Raw genomic sequence first — 13,785 nt, 5'->3', positions numbered from 1 at the left:
ACCTCCTCACACTACAAGGTCCTGACATTTCAAGCAAATGTCATCGTGTCACAACTTTCTATCAGCACAACTCATTGGTGTCATGCACGTGGTGCTACAAGCCCTTGTTTCTTAGGGGATCTCCCACTATCCAAGAGGAGCCAGCGTGATTTCATAACGTTATGTATTTCATATCTCAGAGCTTAAAGTTGGGATTTGCAACACTACCTGGGTAGTGGCAGCAGATGTTTTTGCTCAGTAACTGTGAGATTGAACTTCGAGCTGTATGCTGAAAATTTTTAATTCCCTTATGTTCCTATGGAAACATGAGAGGAGCCGCCTGCCAAAGCAAGCCAAGGCCTTTGGCTTTACATGCATAACATGTGAATTACCCATTTCTGTGCCCATTTGCAGGAGCCAGCTCCCAGCGCTGGAACTGTGCCATTTTCAGAAAGGGAACATAGAAAAGTCCAATCTAACCTCTACAATCTGCTTCAAAGAAACCATGAGATGCTTCCTTCCCTCTCCGCAGAAGTCATCCATACAAAGACACTTGTCTGTGGGAGAGCAGGGCTCCTCTCTGTAATTAGATTTGATTCCAAGACAATCAACTAAAGTCAGGAAGGGATTGGAGCAGCTGCTATGTGAGGACCATGTGCAAATGGGAATTTAGGGCTTTGACAGACTGAAAACTCGGTTACCCTGCAGAACATCCTAGGAAATGCAAGGCAATTGAGATTGGTTAGTCTCCGTGAAAGAGGGATAAGCAGAGAAGTGCTTTGTGATAAGAACACATGCACATGCCATTGCCCTGGAGCAGGATGATAAGTGGTAAATTCGCTATCCCACTTTAACTTATTCGGGTGTGCAAGCTCTTTGTCTAAGCTGGAATGCAAAATAAAATTGTGCTCTATCAACCGATCAGAGCTGGCTTGAGAGCCAAAGTGCGTACAGGTTATTATTACTGTAACTGATTAATCAGACCAGCCATCAGACCTCAGCATTGAACACCGTGAGCAACTGTCAGCACACACTTCTGATAAGTCCAATCCAATACATATGGAACTAGCTAAGAGAGAAAATTCTGCCTCATTTAAAATCACATTATCCAGCCTGCCACCCTTCACTGCCTTTTGGCCTGTCACACAGACTAACGGACAGGCGCCCTGAAAAATGCTCGTGAACCTAGGAATGGGTAAGAGCCTCTTGTGTTTGACAAAAGCCAATTAAGTTCAACTAAACCTTCTATTATGCCTCTTCCGAAAAGGCACATCTACCATATTGCTTAAAGAGCTCAGTTGTATTCCTGGTTGTCAAGCAAACACCAACAAACATTAAAGAACTTGCCATTCAGTGGGCAAAATAATTAGAGGAGCAGTACCCTTCAACGCCAGTGACAGGTGACATGTGCCAGTATCCTGGATGACTCATTGAACAGGGCACCAACTGGGGCACAATGCCGACAGATCTCATGGCAGGTGAAGACAACTTCCAGAAAGCCATGGATGCCGGTGAGATATTGATGCTTATACCGCCAGATCCCTCTGCAATTTTTGACAAAGCTCTAAGATACAACTGATGTGTTTGTATTGTATAATGACAATAAATGGCCTTCACTGCCGTGGCTTCTCCTGTAGCATTCAGATGTGCAACAGGCACCTGCTGCTCCTCTTCAAGGTTCTTATTTTGTGGTCCTGCAAAGATCAGTCCTATCTTGGCATGAATTAAACACAGGTATTGGAATGTAGGACAAGAAGCAATCTTTTGGGTCATTTAGTCCTGTCATCCATTATCTCAGCAATCCTGCCATATAATCCCCTCCAAAATTAATGAACTTCATCTTAAAAGCAGCAAGTTAATTTTTTTCCTCACTGCCCTAGAGGCTATTCTGAAACCTCACTGCTCTGATGGTCAAATACCCAATCCAGGTCAAAATTATGCCCTTCAGGCAGGGAGATGCTGTGAAGAACTAAGGAAAATGCTGTTTTTACCTCCTAGCAAAAATGCACAGCTCCCGTTCAAATCAGTGATCTGAAACATCAGTTCCGTGACTCCTAATTGATTTTGAATCAACAGTTTGCAACCCTGTCTGAATCCTTCCCTTTACCTCAGCTCAGCGGAGAAGTTTGTTCCTTCTCTCAAACAATGACTTAGTCCTGAGGTTTTCCTGCCATTCCTTGCAGGCTAAATTATCTTCTGTGGATTTCTGTATGACCAAATATCATAGGTTTTTCCACATATCGTCCACCTCCATGGCTTCCAGCGCATGCAATAGTTACAGTGCTGGCTGAAGGCCATGGTTTTAATTGCCAAAGCAATCAGGGGATTAGTGCCTGCTACATGAAAATCTAAAAATTTTGATCTGTGAACTGCTGCATCTGTACTTCACAGCATAGCTCACAGTGGATGAAGACTGAGGGTAAATGTTTCAAACAAGGGGATCTGGCTGTAAAACAGCATTTTGGAGAAACACAAGATCTGATCACTTCTCAGAAACATTCTCAAAGCTTTCTATCTGAAACAGATTTTCCATCATCTCTGTCACCATGATGACAGCCAAAAAAACATTATAGTGAGGATTCATCTCATCAGCTTTATCTGTCTACAGTATAAATGTTTCCTTTGGAGATATTTGCTGTAGTCTCCTTTTATAGTCAATGGGAAGGAAAAGGTGTTTCTAGAAGGATTCATATAATCTCTTATGGATATCTGCTTTAGGGTGATATGAATTGCACCCTAGACGTAGGTATTTCTCTCCACTGATTGGAAAAGCTCCAGGTACTTGCTTGGATGCACAACGCAGATGTCTGCTTTTTGCCAAGCAATTGCTACACTGCTAGTGAAAGAAACCAAACAGGAAGATCCTAATATTCATATATTCCAAGCAGAATTTTCACTTGCAGAGAAAAGGGTGTTACAGGCTTCTGCATTCTTTTACCGTTCCTTTACATTCTTTGAGTGTCTTGAAGACACTCAAATATTATGCTGAGCAGCATTCTGCCACCGTAGGGTAGATGAGATGGATGACTCTATTAGTATCTGTGGAGTTATTTTTAATTTATACCAGCATAAAAGACAGGTGAATAGGGCCCTTAACTTCTTATTCCTGCCTTAGTCATGGACTTTCTCTGTGACCTTGCGAAAATTGCTTTATCCGTTATTTTCCCGATATATAAAATTAAGATGATCACACTCACAGACTGCTATGAGGTCTAATTAGTAAGTGTAAAGCACCATGAAATCCTCTGACGGAAGATGCAGAGTACAGCTAGCCTGGGATAAAGAGGATTAAAGGAGGTTGTGCTAACATAACAAACACTTGAGAAATGATGCTTAGGGGGAAGTGAAATGGCACATATCTGCAGGTGAGGAAATAAGAATCAGCAGTCTTTAACTGTTGTCGACAGACCTCAAATCCACTGACGAGTATGTCTACAAAGGACATTTTGACAATGAAACACTGTTCAGAAACAGGTGAAATATTATAGATTAGTAGGATTATTCTAGGAAAAAACCTTCCACATTTATCCATCTGGAATTTGACTGGCCTGGTGGGTCTTTCACAGCTTTTCTCATCGCCATTTCTGAAAGAGATTCACCAGTGTAACATTTTCGTGTGCATGGCTTAATATCCGTACCATGAGCAATAAAAACCATGTTTCTGAACATGCAAGACACGTATTTATATGAGAAAACCTTCTCCTTTCAGCAGTTCACTGAATGCCATGCCCTTTTCCAGAAGCGAGCAGGGATTTCTAAATTGCATCATGTGCCCGTTGGAAGTGCCTTCAGTGGAACAGTGCCAGTTCAAAGCTGCTGATAACCAGAACTCCCATTCTTTTTGAATGCCATAAAATATATTGCTCCCAACCAAACCAGTAGTCTTACTCTTGTATGAGTGTCAAACCAGACATCGTTTTCCATTCATCTCATAATTGTCAGGTTTCTGTTCCTTTCTGACTGTCTTGCTTTTTCCTTCCCCAGGCATCACTGTGGACAAGTTTGGGTTGATTTACTTTGTGGATGGCACTATGATCAGGCGGATTGATCAGAATGGGATCATCTCAACTGTGTTGGGTTCCAATGACTTGACATCTGCTCGGCCTCTCAGCTGTGACTCTGTCATGGACATTTCTCAGGTAAGACGATGCTTTGGTTAGGTTTCTACAGAATAGAAGCCTATGCCTTCACCTATCTGCATGTCTGTGTGCCTCCCCAGGTTTGACAAAGAGGTAAGGGCTCAAGGAGAATTACATCTCTACATATTTTGTGGTATGAAAATGACTGGGTCAAAAAGAAAGATCCTATAAAGACTGAATGAAAGACCTAACTGACCTAACTTGGAGATCTCTGGGGAGAGAGATTTTAAAGATGTCCCAGACACAGAAGAGACTTCTTTCAGAGCTTCCAATCAGCTGGGAGACACAGATTCCTGGCAAGCCAGGTTTTCTTAGGCTCATTTCTCAAGAAACTAGTTGCTTTAAACTAAAAAGACCAGGCAGTCGTACTCATTTTAGTAGGGCTATATTCCATGCTCTGTTACAACAACTTAGCTAACCATGGGTTTTTTTCTTTGCTTCCCCCCATCCTAATTTGGCCTAGCACAATTTTAGACCTGAATCAAATTAACATCCACAAAATACTGATTGGAGGCTGTGGTGCCAAAATTAGCAACAGCAGGAAAACGAGAATCTTGAATTGCATCAGATTGCAAATTGGTTGCGGCTACCATCATGCTGGGCTTTTAAGTCCCGCTGCTTAAAGGTGGAGAGAAAAAGAAAAAAGAGAGAGAAAAAAAAATCTCAGTTTGATGATTGCTTTACTTCTGGATGGTGCAGAAGAGAAATCTGTTACAGCCCAGCACACAATTTTGCGGGCACTGGCCAACCTGTCAAATTGTGCCAGTTTAGAGACAGTGTCCTTTGAAACCTTTGTGCCACTTGTTGTTTGCCTGGCTACAGGAATGTTGCCCTCTCCTATGAAGATATAGACCATAGCTGGAGGGCTACGTACTGTTATTCAGCCACAATAGATGTCAGTGGGGTTTCCTTTTTGTAACTACCTAGATAATTTCCATGGTCCCATATGGAATCTGTTCTTCTTGTTTTTCCCTCTAATTTGAAAAGATTATTCTTGCTTCTTTGCAGCGGGTTCCCACTGTCCTCAATTTATGAACAAGCTGAAATTATGAGTTTAAAAGCTCTCATGTCTTCTATAGAAGTGAATTTTTCTGGCCATCTTGTAGTATGGTTCTCATCTTACAGGCTTAGTTTTTCAGGGGCGATTACCACAAGACCATTGTGGATTCAGGCTTTAAAAATAATTTTCTTGCTGGTTATCTGGCTTGTATGTATATCAACATCATATTTAAACACTTCTGAGATGACCTAAAATGTATCAGTTGAAGACTCACTCTTTCCCTTCATAAAATGGCAGGAGCCATTTTTAGATTAACCCATACTGTGATGGGCAGATTAATCGGTACTGTTCTGGACAGGTGCACCGAAGACAAGTTTAATTTAACAAAAAAAACCCAAAACACAGCCCAAACCAGGTAAAGAAAACCCAGCTTGGGAAGTAACTTTTCATCATTTATGGTCTTTTCTGTCAGGTCCCTGAGGCTCCCTGGGACATGAGGACATGAAATATTTAGCTGCCAATGTTGACAAGGAATGGTTTTTAAGAAATTGAAAATTCCCTTGTCAGTTTAGAATAAACTCTGCTCTTGATGCTAACTCAAGGCTGTGGAGCTTAAAGACCACTGGAAGGGATGGAGGCATGCATTATTAAAGAGAAAACCACAGGCTATAATGTTTTACTACAGGAAGGGTTAAAATAGGCCAGGAGCTGAGAAAAGGAAAGAGATTTTGCAAACAGAGAATCAGACTAGGCAGAGCTCAGCACACTGCTTAGCCATGAAAATAAGCTTCACAAGCCCAGTTATTAGAAGGCACAATGAACTAAATACTTTGCATCTGATGTTCTTAAAAAAAAGTTGAAAAGGGATGTAAACATGAATAGAAGTGTCAAAAGTAAAGCATGGCTGTGGCAGAGATGTTCAACTACAGGCTTCACAAATAGGAATCTCTTGTGTTCCTCTAGATCTTACCCGGTCTCTTCTTGTTCTTGGTTTTAAATAAAAACACAGTGAGATATGGTTTGCTGGATTTGAGACTGCTGGTACTACTCCTCTTCTTTCCAATAAGGTTGCCACCTTATACATGCAAAATACTCCCCCCCCAAACTTAGTCATCTCAGACAAATGAGAAGCAGCAGCAACTGAGATGGACAATGGGAGAGGAAGGTTTGCAGCAAAGAAACAGGTTGATCCTGGAACTGCGCAGCCTTGAGTGTGCCCATATCCCAGATGTCCCAGTTGCAGTACATCACACTGTTGGGTCCAGAGAAAAAAACACAGAGGTGCAGGAGAATAGCATAAAGTGGGCAGTTTCTCAATTAACCGTAGGATATCAAGTCCATCTGCTCTAACTTAGAGTTGCCTGGCTGACTGAAAGGGCGTATACAACAAGAATAGTTATTCTTTCTAACTAGTTGAAAATATATTTTAAAGCCTGGCTGGAGGTGACCAAGACCATTCTTCACAATTGTTCATTTCCAATCACCCTTCACACCTCTACTGTGGGGAAGATGCACCATTAGGAAAACATTTAAGCATTTGTTGGTTCCCATCAGCACAACATTGACTTTTTTTTAATATAAACCTGACATAAAATAAAATAATTTTTAAATGCTCATTTTACAGTCCTTTGTAAAAAAATAAATTACTGTGAATTCTGTTGGTAGAGGTTTCTTAGGTTTGGCAACTAAAAGAGTAGACTCACTTGAAAAGACAGTGTCTTGCAGAAGTAGAGCTAGAAAAGGAGACCTTCTAGTGCTCAATCACTTGTAGTGTTACCAGTCACTTTTTTCAGTTTAGTTGTGTATATGGATTATCAGTTTAGAACCGCCATGTGTCACTATTACTTGAACCCATTCCTCCATTATGCTCAAAAGAATGTGGAAACCACTGTGAAGACACAGGTTTTTTATTCTACGAATTGCATTGACTGAATTTCTTATGAATTGCTGTTTTGAAATTTTGCAGCATCAAGCAGAAAATAGGTGGTTATAACTTGGACATACACACACGCTGACACAGCTGCCAGCTTTGCATCTATCCCTCCTTGTCATTTACCCAGAGGATCTGGGCCACTTCTCTGGAAAATCCTGTAGCAAAAGGATCATTGTTTTGTTTGACTGATTTCATAGCACTTCACACAACAAAATTCCAATCCCAGGTCTCTGCTATCAGATCCAAGCTCCACCAATTCAAAGAACATTGGATGCTTTGGGGAGGAGAAATCCCACTTGAATCTTTGGGTCTTCTTGTTTACTCCTGTGTTCCCTGGCCCTTCCCATGGTCTCTGACCCTTTATGATGAGGTGGAGAAGCACAGAGAAGCTGTGGTGCAGAGCAAGAGCTAAGCTCCCTCACTCACACTGGGGTTGTGTCCTGTATGACCACCATACCAAACAGTAATAATTAGTTGTGTTTCTTTTACCCAGTCTCTCTTTAATCCATGTTGAAACATCCTTATTGCGATTGATTTATAGCAATCATGCAGTGAAAAAAGGTCTTGCTATAATAATTTCCTTGTGTTGTTTTACCATTAAGGTTCGTCTAGAATGGCCCACGGATCTGGCAGTCAATCCGATGGATAATTCACTGTATGTGCTCGACAACAACGTTGTGTTACAGATTTCTGAGAACCACCAAGTGCGCATCGTGGCGGGGAGGCCCATGCATTGCCAGGTGCCGGGCATGGATCACTTTCTCCTTAGCAAGGTGGCAATCCACGCCACCCTGGAGTCTGCTACCGCCCTGGCCGTCTCACATAACGGGGTCCTGTATATTGCTGAGACTGATGAGAAAAAGATCAACCGCATCAGACAGGTCACCACCAATGGAGAGATTTCTCTCGTTGCCGGTGCACCAAGCAGCTGTGACTGCAAGAACGATGCTAACTGTGACTGCTTCTCGGGGGACGATGGCTATGCCAAGGATGCCAAACTCAATGCGCCATCCTCCCTTGCGGTGTGTGCAGATGGGGAGCTGTATGTCGCTGATCTTGGAAATATCCGAATCCGCTTTATACGGAAAAACAAACCGTTCCTCAACACGCAAAATCTATATGAATTATCCTCACCCATAGACCAGGAACTCTACTTGTTTGACACCAGTGGTAAGCACCTTTATACTCAGAGCCTTACCACTGGAGATTATCTTTACAATTTTACTTATTCTGGAGATGGAGATATAACCCTGATCACTGACAATAATGGCAACTTAGTGAATATCCGAAGAGATTCCACAGGGATGCCCCTCTGGCTGGTAGTGCCTGATGGCCAGGTCTACTGGGTGACAATTGGTACCAACAGTGCACTCAAGAGTGTAACAACACAGGGGCATGAAGTGGCCATGATGACGTACCACGGCAACTCTGGTCTCCTTGCCACTAAAAGCAATGAAAATGGTTGGACAACGTTTTATGAGTAAGTATATTATGAATATTGTGCTGCTGACTTCATTCTGTGTTCTCTGAACCATGCAAGGTTGATAGAATTTAATTCCCTGGACAGAATTATTGTCCAAATAAAATGATAAGAACAGAGAATATTAGACCTCACACAAACGCTAAATAATGGAAGTAAGTGCATTAGAGTTTGAATAAGCTCCCTTTACCAAGTCAAGAGTCAGACAGAGTTTCTGCTGAGTTTTTCTAAATGTGATTTGGACACCTGGTTCTCCTTAACTGTAGTTGGGACTGGGGATTTAGGTTGCATGTCAAAGAATTTTTCTTGGCTTTGAAAGCCTTGGAAGTGTGAGGGTTCCATCAGATCCTCTTTTTCGCAGCTTTTCACCTACTTCCTATGCTGCAGTGTCTTTTTTGAGCTTGTTTGAAATGGCTGATGTAGAATGACAACTGACAATGACTAATGACAGCTTGCTCAGAAAACATTTCTGTAATTAATGGACTGCTCAGTTTCTATTGTTGTAATTGGCCTCACTGAGCAGTAAAAATAGTCTCAGGAATGTTCAAGACCAGTCCCAAAGAATTTTTAAGCAGAGAGAAGACAAGATGCATTGAAAAACCCAGAGATAGCAGTGACTTGAAAATTTGTACTTCTTTTTTGAATTACTGTTAGCAATTCCCTGCTTATAAACACCATGAAGATAACACACGTTTCATACCAAATAGGAAAAAGACACATAACTCAATGAAGGGCATCTAGAACGATAGTCTGCAAATTCATCCTGCTGTTGAGAACCCTTTCTCCTCCCTCTTGCTTAGTTTCATTTTTATTTTCAAGTCTACCTTCTTTGAAACACTCCTTTTAGTGCACAGTTTCCCATATGGTTTGAATGGTTACATGGAATTGTTCAGCTACCATAATAATAGGCTCGTTGTAAGAGTCCAATTTGGCTAGAATAGATGGTTCCCAAGATTATGAAGAAAAAAATTGTAAAAAAAAAAGAGTCTCAGGGAAGGAAAGCTGGCTAAACCCACATATTCGTGTGTTAGACATGCAGTTGCTTTGCTTCTTTCTTTAAAATGTTCCGGGCACAGTTTCAAATTTCTTTGCTTACTACTCACTATTACTGCTCCTGCCTTGAAAAGAACTGATGGAAACTCTGTGATGAATCTTTTGAAAGGTTATTTGCATTCCATCAATGTTCTCCTTGCAATTACTATAGCAATATTCCTCAGTGAATCAAAGTTAATACTCTTCCATCTCTTACATTGAATTTGCTTGAGGGAGGCTATAGGGAGGAAAGATAGGGTGTTTTTCTTTATAGGAGTAAAGCCTGCTATATTGTCAGGACCATTGCGCTAAATCAAGGAGGTATTTTCTTTTTGCAAAGAACCCAATAGTACTTGTGCTTGAAAACAGATGTAGTCATGGACAGTGAAGCAAACTAAGCATTACAGCTAATAATGGTCAGATTTATGCTTCAAACATATTCTTTTATTTAAAAGTGGGACTGAAAATATAAAGGAGATAAAATGAGACAGAAGGTAAAATCTAACTTACTCTGTGGATATATATAAAACAGTGATCCATTATTTCTTGCTATTCAACAAAATAGAGCATTTGTGAAAGTCATCATTCTGGTTCTTTTATGCACTTCAGAAGAGTCATAAGAAAGCTTTTTAGAGCTAAATGGAAGACAGTATTCTCCAGTGGTTAGACTATGGAAATCTTGACTAGAGCAAGTCAGCACTATATGATAGCACAGCATCACTGAAAATCGAATTGGGAATGTGTCTTCAGAGATATCTCATCCAAACCTGTGATCAGTTATCTCTATTTAACTGTTCCTGACAGATTCTGATGCAACTTTATACAACTACAGGGTAAAAGTCTATATCTGAATTAGTTACCTCAGCCTCCCTTTATAGGCAATGGAGAGAAACAGGCACCTTCAGGGTGAGTTTCTTATGAGTTATGTCAGGTATCTGCTTTAGGATGAGATAAGACGAGTTGTATTCTGAAAGTTTCTCTCTGTAAAGGTAGTCCAGAATGATTAGCTCAGAAAGAGATGTTTACATTGCAGATACCTACAATTTGGTCAAATGAATCCTATCAAAGTCATCTAAGTTATTCATAAATATTGCTAGAGATAACAGTGTATTTACCTATCTTGTTGTTATTGTTAGAAAGCTTTTTTATAGGCTCAGGCTAAATCTTCCTTGCCTGAATTGGAGACTGTCACTCTTCATCCTACCCTGCCCTACCCTACCCTACCCTACCCTACCCTACCCTACCCTACCCACAGAATCACAGTATCACAGAATCACTGAATCACAGAATCACTACGGTTGGAAAAGACCTGTAAGATCATTAAGTCCAACCATCAACTAACACCATCATGCCCACTAAACCATGTCCCACAATGCCTTGTCCACATGTTCCTTGAACACCTCCAGTGATGGTGACTCCACCACTTCCCTGGGCAGCTTATTCCAGTGTCTCACCACTCTCTCGGTAAAGAATTTGTTCCTAATATCCAGCCTAAACCTCCCCTGGTGCAGCTTGAGGCCATTTCCTCTTGTCCTGTCGCTAGTCACTTGAGAAAAGAGACCAAGATCCTAACCTGTCCACTAGGGACTTGGAAAACAGATCAGCCTGCTCTTCTTCCCAGCTGTGAAACGTACACACCAAATGGCTCAAGAACTTGCTCTGTGATAGCTCCCAAAAGGTAATCAGCAATAGGGAATCTTCCAATGGGGTTGTTTGGGGTGAATTGGCAGGAGCTGGTTCTACCCAGGTTTTGCATGCATAATCTGGGAAAAAATATAAAATCAGATTCATAAAATAAGATTGCCAGGGTACACATGTAACAGGCCACATCTAAAGACCTGGGCTGAGCATTGACTCTCAGAGGTTGTAGTGAGCAAAGCATCAAGTCGTTCAGTGAGATTCTGAGCATAATTCCATGGCAAATCTGTCTATCTTGTTGCTTGGATGGACAAACAAAATGAATACATTTAATCCTCCCACTCTACTTGTAGTGGGTAGTGAGAAGTCGATTTTATCCCTGTACAGCATTGATGAGACTAATACCGTCAGTTCTGATGTTTGCAGTTTATGAAGGACAGTGAAAATTGAAGGCTGTGCAGAAAAACACTACAAAAATGCATTCATGGGGAGAAAGTGCTTTATGCTGGAGAACTAAGAAGGCTTGATCTATTTATCTTAACATGAAGAAGGCTGGGAACGGTCTAGATCACAGCATGTCGACACAAAACTATCACTTACAGAGGGACTCTTAATCTAGCAGAGAAAAGCTGGAGAAGGGTAGGGGGCTGGAAAGCAAAGCTAGAGACATTCAAGTTGACAAGAAAGGGTGTTTTTTTAAGGCTGAGATGATTACCTAACCAGCAGAACAACCAACTATGAGAAGCAGTATATTCTCCATTTCTTGGTATCTTAGATCATGACTCTGGATGCCTTTCTTAAGATATATTCTCACCAGGCAGAAGATCTGCATGAGTCAAACACGAACTGCAGGGATGAGTGCAAGTGCGGCAGGATGAAATCTAAGTTCTTTGACATCCAAGAAGTCAAAGAAGATGGTGTGAACCAAATCAGCATTCAATACCTTCAGGTTATTGATTTCTGTATCAGAACATCAGGAACTTTACATTGGGGAAGTTTAAATGATTTAGAGAAACCCTGTGATCATGAGCTGCTGGAAGGTGCTCTGAGTAGTTTTTGGTCCTGGCTGAGAGGGAAGGTGAAGCTCATATTTCTGTTTCACTCGTGGCCAAGGAAGTAAAGACATCAAATCTGACTCTGAGGAAGAGCTTCATGTTTCTCACAGCATGTAATAGTTGTTTATGGGCCAGGGCAGGCTGGACACCACTGTTTCAAAAGTTAAGAGTGAACATAAATTCAGCTGGCAAGTTTACACTGCACCGGTGGCCCCATGAAGAACATCCATATAAGATTTAACTTTACCTGACTGTCTACAGAGCACCATAAACCAGACAACCAATATGAAAGAGCAATGGTGTTGCAAGAGTGGCAACACTACGTGTCTACATGTCCAGCATCTCTGGTTGTTGTTCAGTTGTTGGTCTTACCAGGGCATTTCTCGGTCTTTATCATAAGGCTGCAAAGGGCTGTGACATACGACCACACTGGTGTGACTCTGGAGAGGAGAGAAGGAGGTGGGATACATTGACGCAATACTGGAGGTCTGTCTCCAGGACACACCAGGGAATCCAGGTCCTCCAAGGTCCAGGCTGGGCTGGCGTGTTGGCTCTTCATTTCTGTGGGGGAAGGAGACAGGTGCTGTCTTCAGGCGGTGGCAGACGTGCTCACAGCACTTACAGCTCTTCCTTTCACACATCCTACACCAAAGCCTGCTATAACAATCCTGCTTTATTGGGTTTAGCACTGAGTACGGTTCAGTATATAATGCTGTGCAGTTTCCTTTTCCTTTGAGAGTGAAACTTAACTCCCTGCAGTAATTAGCCTGTCCCCCAAAGGCCTATCCAGGACTTCTTTGAGGGTTTTAGCATTATATAGACCTTCTATGACTCTGCAGAGGGCTTGACATTCGCTGCCAATTAATGCAATGCAGCTCAGCTTGTCCAGTAACTGGATTAAAGACTTTCCTTCCCATTGAACCTGTGACAGTGATAATCAGCAGCAAAGGAAGTTGATCTGGAAACTCTGCCAGGGGAACGGCTTCTTGTTGTTCAACTCCTCAAGTCAAAGACAAAGGATGCTGTGTGACTATTTGCTTCTTTGTTGTTGCTGCTTTTTCACTTGACCTAAAAAAATTGCTACCAGCCTTTACAAAGTTTCTTAGCAGTTGCTGTTTATCTACTTCAGAATCCAGAAATTCTTATTAATGTATTTGTTTAAATCAAGAATATGGCAATTATCTTGATTAGCTCATTGAGATGGTATCACTGTATGTTAATTTGATTTCCCTCTGAGCCAAAGTCAAACCTTCTATGCATTATTTAGCCCAGATGAGGCCCTTTCGCTTAAGTCCTTTGTGTGCCCAATTAGTTTCAAAGGTCACATCCTCCCGTACAGAATGAAATACTTACACATCACTGCAGCCAAACCCAGAAATTCAAAACCTTTTCACGGACTGCCCAAGAAGTGGCTCACAGCTGCCTGGAGGGCAAAGGGTCTTGTAGAGCCAGACCTTCAGATGGGCGGTAAGGGGGTCTTTGACCTGTAACGTAGGAAGCTGTTTTACACAGAACCAAACTCTGCCAAA

The 13,785-nt window shown here is 41.6% G+C and overlaps 1 protein-coding gene across 3 annotated transcripts in view; it reads left to right on the top strand.

Moving 5' to 3' along the window:
* Positions 1-13,785, top strand: part of TENM4 (teneurin transmembrane protein 4) — a 360,992-nt gene that overhangs the window by 310,276 nt on the left and 36,931 nt on the right. For all 3 annotated transcript variants that reach the window (XM_059822505.1, XM_059822500.1, XM_059822492.1), the window contains 2 exons: positions 3,964-4,118; positions 7,654-8,531. In XM_059822505.1, coding sequence (XP_059678488.1) covers positions 3,964-4,118; positions 7,654-8,531 — 1,033 coding nt within the window. The remainder of the gene's footprint in view (positions 1-3,963; positions 4,119-7,653; positions 8,532-13,785) is intronic.

This window comes from Gavia stellata, chromosome 1, assembly GCF_030936135.1.
Source record: "Gavia stellata isolate bGavSte3 chromosome 1, bGavSte3.hap2, whole genome shotgun sequence".
Taxonomy (NCBI): Eukaryota; Metazoa; Chordata; class Aves; order Gaviiformes; family Gaviidae; genus Gavia; species Gavia stellata.
This window is presented reverse-complemented; position numbering and strand designations above follow the sequence as displayed.